Source organism: Haliaeetus leucocephalus, unplaced genomic scaffold (genome assembly GCF_000737465.1).
Source record: "Haliaeetus leucocephalus isolate CR32 unplaced genomic scaffold, Haliaeetus_leucocephalus-4.0 Scaffold93, whole genome shotgun sequence".
Taxonomy (NCBI): Eukaryota; Metazoa; Chordata; class Aves; order Accipitriformes; family Accipitridae; genus Haliaeetus; species Haliaeetus leucocephalus.
The window spans coordinates 444245-449652 of NW_010972529.1; the positions used below are offsets into that span (position 1 = coordinate 444245).

The 5408-nt window shown below is 44.3% G+C and overlaps 1 protein-coding gene across 1 annotated transcript in view; it reads left to right on the top strand.

The window, feature by feature from the left end:
- The first annotated feature begins 2887 nt into the window (after window positions 1–2887).
- Window positions 2888–5408, top strand: part of URB1 (URB1 ribosome biogenesis 1 homolog (S. cerevisiae)) — a 60420-nt gene continuing 57899 nt past the window's right edge. Inside the window, exon 1 of the mRNA XM_010585327.1 lies at window positions 2888–3078. Within this exon, the coding sequence (XP_010583629.1) occupies window positions 2888–3078 (191 nt within the window). The remainder of the gene's footprint in view (window positions 3079–5408) is intronic.

A 5408-nucleotide genomic window follows, 5' to 3' on the forward strand; every position in this document is an offset into this window, starting at 1 on the left:
GCTTACTCCTGGAAACAAAAGAAAAAAGACCTAAGGTGGCGGAAGAACAAACGCACCAAGAGAAAGGTCCTGGCTTTGTTGTTCTTGCCTTCTTAAAGCACTTAAGTCATCCCTGGTCTCTTCCTGACATGAATCTTCAAAGATGGACTGGAAAAGATTATGTGTCTTGCCTCTCAGTTTAGGAAGGACATTAGGACAGAGCTGCTGGGTGGACCACAGTCTTGGAAATCAGCCTGTTTACTTGTGAAAGTGCATTATTATGGGTCTATGAGCCTGCCTTGTGGCTGGTTGTTGTCACTGTTTCTCCTTTAATATGTATTTAGGCTAAGATTTTCCAAAATGACTAATGATTTTGTGCACTTGAAATTCAAGACAGCAGCTTTTTAAAGCCACAGAATCAATGTCAAAACACTAAAAAAGCAGTGGCTTTTCCAAAAGCCTTGGAAAATTGGGCCTCAAGATCTCTCAAGTTAGGTATGCAAAGGCATGCAAAACTGGTAGTGTTTCAGAAAAGAGTAGCCTGTATCAATATCTAATCAGTGAGAGTTAATAGTTTTGAGATCCAGACCTCACATTAATTCAACCCAAGCACCCCAAAATTAGAAGCAAGTAACAAAATTTGAAAATAATATTGTATTGTTTCTAAGTGCTTGCTTTTCCTTTCAGGAACATAAGGGTTCCATGACAAATTCGGAAGAGATGCTCAGTGACTATGTTAAACTAACTGAGGCTTGATGGTGGTTGAAGATTATTCCATGAATAGAAAGTGGGAGGGATTTCAGTACACATGGAATATACCCGTTTTCCCCCTCTGGATGTAACTATCCCATAGTGCCAAAGGTCCTGTTCTGTACACTGAGCTAAAGGGTTTATTCAGTTTATCTCAAGTAGGTACCATAGCTGCTTTCAGCTTGTACCTCCTCTAGCTCTTGCCAGTCTGCTCACTGACCTTCCTGCTCTTCTGTCCTCTTCCCTTCTTTTCTATCTTTCCATCCATCTTCAGCATCTGGGCAAGCAGCCTGATTCCCAACTCATACTGTGCTCTGGCTCAAAACCCTGGTGCTAATGCACGTTCATACTGCTGACGCCGCAGGCGAGTTAGGTCCTTTGATATCGATAGGGCTCTGGTGTAATGGTGGGGAAGATAAACTGTCATTAGTCAGGTTTTAAAATGCACTCCTTTAGCTATTCAGAGAAGTGCTGCTCCAGCTGAAATAACTAAGAGACTGGAGGAGGAGGAGGGGTGATTTTGTTTTTCAGCATCAAGAGCAAAAAAAGTTGTGGTTTTACTAAATTGCTGTAACTGCTCATGCCAGAGCGGCATTGGCATTGCAGGGCAGTTTCACTAGGGTTATTGCCTCAGCCCAGCCTACCCACTCAGTTCCTGAGTCCATACACCATTCTTGTGCATCACCCAGACCCCTTGTTTCTAAACTTCTGCAATTCAAGCTCTGCATGTCTGTATCTCCAAGTGTGTGAGCTGGCTCCGGGTGGATTGGAGCGAGGATGGCGGGAATATGGGGCAGAGGGCATTTGGACACGTGATGCCGAATAAATGATAGTGTTGGCTGTGTTGGGAATACTACCTTCTTGTGAGGCTGTGTTGAGGAAGCAGTCCTGACACTTAGCCCATCTCTTGGCAGCATCTATCCTCTCTCCCTCTGTGATCCCATACCTCAGGTGTCAAAGGCTGGAAAGTGGAAAGATCTGATAAACAGCTGTATCTCACACAGAAACTTCAACTTTGGGGAAAAACTGAAGGACGCTTTTCTGTGAAATAATTCCATAAACCATGAAAGAACATTGAGAACAGTGATTTAAAGATGTGATTTTTCATGAAATTCAGTCCTTCTGAATGCTTTCTATAATTAATTTATACATCAAAGGAAAAAATTATGATAAGAAAGTACTGCATTCCCTACATGCTCCGGACCACAGTTAATGTGGAGTAGGGGATCACAGATCACCTACAGCCATTAAGCAATTACCAGCACTGAGAGCAGTAGTGGTGCAGTGGTACTGTAACTGGCAGGGGCTCCACTAAACCAAACATCAGTGGTTTTAAAGGTCAAGTCTGGTCTGGGATTAGCATGGGCTGTATAGATCTGTTTAGGTACAGGTCTATCAGCAGCCCTACTCATAGGCATAGTTGCTCATCTGTAGCGTGAGGTTGCAGGCCAGGAGACCAGGCTGAGTTTGGTAAGGGTCACCAGGGCGTGGTTAGGGAATGATGTAAATTCCTATCAATGGACTTAAGCTTGAGAGCTGGCATAGCAAGTATTGCTGAGCTATAGCTAAAGGCTAGAGATATGGGCTGGGTAAGCAGGACAGGAGTGTTTACGGCTGAAATCAGAAGATAGACCTTGATGAAGCTATTGGGTAAGAAGTGGCCTAATCTGCCAAAACAGATCTTGTCTTCAGGATTGCATGAGTGAGGATCCTAGAGTGAGGAATAACGTTCAAGTTTGGGAGGCAAAAGCAAATTAGGCAGGACTGCAGGGCAGGGGCTTGTTACTTTAGATACTGTTCAAGCCAGTAAAGGCTTCAGAGGTCAGATTACGGCTGATGCAGGAAAGGGTCACTTGGCTCGATTAGTTTTCTAACTGGAACTGTTTGTTGAACAAGGGCAAAAGCTAAGGTTCATGTGAGGGACTGGGAATTATTGTTCAGACTTGAAAATGCCAAAGAGGCAATGTGTATCTTGGATATGATTATATGTTCTTCTGGCAAGAATCACAGAAGTATATTTCAGTTTACCGAAAACTGGGCAGCTCAGAAATTAATACTTGACTCATCCACTGCTTACATCTGTTAAACATGTAGGCACAACAGATCAGATGAACTTTGTCTGAGCTTGGTGTCTCATTCTTTGATTGGGCCTCCATGAATGGAGCTTGCCAAAAAACAGACTTGGGGGAGGAAAACTGTCATAGGTATAATAGAGAAAGAAAAGGACATAGGCTTCAATGTACACTATGGCAAGAACGTGGAAGTAATCTGGCTTGAAGTGAAACTAACAGTCTTCCTCACCATCCTCATTAAAGCCTACGACAGCTACTTGGGCAGCAAGGAGACAAAGTAATTGAATTTAAAGTTGAAATTAAAATAATTTTCGCTAGCATTTTGCAGTAATATTTTTATACTAGATATTCTATGAAATATGGTGTGATGATAGTGATCAGGCTTGTAAGTCTGACAACTATGACTTTTACCTGGAAGATACCAGTATGGGTGCTTTGAGCCTTTTAAAAGCCGTGTTAATTTTTTTTTTGCTAGTTCTGCTAGCTCTAGCCTTCCTTTTCATGCCCTTAGAAACAAAACAACTCCCTCTTGAGAATGTTATTTACTTTCCATATTATGTGCCCTCCAATTTCTGGAATTGCAAATGTATTTGTATATATGCATAGCTTCAATTAATTGTCAAGAAAACTGTAAGGTTGAAACAAAGGATTCCCATCATCCAAAACAACCGATCAATACTGTTTTTATGGAAGAATTGAACAGTGTGTGCCTTTGCATACAATTTGCTATACTATGGTGAATTCCAAATGAAACTGCTATCAAAACAAGCAGAAAAAATAGTTGAAATCTACTGAGTTAAAATTTAAGTATTTCTGGAAATATGAATAATTAGCAGAGTTTGGAGTGTGATGTAACTGGCAGCATTAAGATGCTTTTTAGCCTCCGTCTTAGTTACTTTTAAAAAGCCCTTGTACCTAGTATCTAGCAATTTGTATTTTCACATTTCTCCCCCCCCAGTCTCATGTACTCCTTTTATTTTACCCTTTTCTGCCTTCTAACTTCACCTTATTTTATTTTACTCCACCATCTGTTCTCAAAATACCGCAGCATATCCCATGAACTTTAAAAAAATTTGTCCATCCTAAATCTTAGAATGGCTGCTAATGTTGCCCTCTTCTGGATCACTTTTTTTTAACAGTATTTTGTTAAAAAAACAGTTTTAACAAAAACTCATGTCAGGAAAAACAGGAAAATATTAATATTGCTTTTAATTATTACTTGTAAATAGGAGAAATAATTCACTTTGCATAGTTCTCTAACTCAATTTTAATTTTTTCTTACTGACATAATATAACAATCTTCTGTATCTTCCACTACTGTTTCAACTGTTGGCATTTCATATCTAACAGTTTATTGGAATTAGACTTTTTCCATTCCTCCTTATCACCATGCTTCTCCTGGAATAACTCTTGCTGAAAGCAAAATCTCTGGTTTCAATTTAAGTCTAAAGAACAATATATTTGGTCACCTTGAGTAGCGTGTTTAATAGGCTGACAGGCAACCAGTACCCTTGTATAGCATCTCACTATTTGTTTGTAATGGTTAGTGTTTATATAAGACATTTTAACCAGACAGATTTAAAAATGTAATGGAAACATGGCCTGTTAATTGGAAAGCAGTCTATGTCTATTGCTTTTGCAGATGACAATCATTTTACCTTTTCTCTAATATCTGAAGTTCTCTCCTCTCCCTGCTTCCTGGCACCCTCTGCTTTCCCCTTCCACTCCCAAGTTTGTGTCTCCTTGGTTCAGGACTGCATGGGACTGCCGTCTTGTGAAACTCTGATGCCAGTGGAGACAACAACCTGCTTGGCCTTGCAAGCAGCAACGGATGAGAGGCTGTTGCAGGGTGCTGGAGATCTGCTTTTGCAGTCCCGCTGCTCCAGGAGCTTTCAGCCCTCAGTGGTGCCAGTCCCGACTGTGTGGCTGCACTTCAAGGGAGGCGCCTGAAGCATCCTGAGAGAGAAGTGGGAGGAAAGAAAAGGTGTGATAACTGTTCTTAACTCCTTTCATCAGCTTGGGCACCGACTGCTCTGACACCAACTGCGCACCCACAACACGCAAAGGGTAGTCCACGCTTTTATGCACGCAGAGGTACCCAGCGCCTTTGCTTTTCGCCCCGGGGACTGCATGCCCCGCTGGGAGGGCAGCTCTCCGGCAAGCGATAACCCCACGCACGGGGCAGTTTCGGGCAAGGAAGTGCCAGCTGAAATGCGTGACAGGGACAGGTCCATCAGCAGAAACGAGCGGCCAAGTGCCCGCGGCTGCCTCGCGAAACTCCGCCCGCGCCACCGGAGGGGCATTTCGGAGCGGGGGCCTTTTCCACCAGGAAAGCCCCCAGGGGGAGGCCGGGGGAGCCCGCGGGGCAGTGGGCTCCGTGCGAGCCGCAAAGCAGCCGGGGCAGAGGCGGGAGGAGCAGCGAGGCCGGGAAACCTCACGGAGACAGATCGGTCCCGGGGCGGGCGGGGGCTGGAGAGGCCGCCCTCGCGTGCTGCAGCCGGGCCTCGGCTCCTCGGGGCGGGAGAGGCGCGGCCCCGCTGCTGCCAGCCGGCAGCTCTCGCTCGGGGCCCGGGTCCAGCTCACCCCTCCCCGGGCAGGGCGCACCAC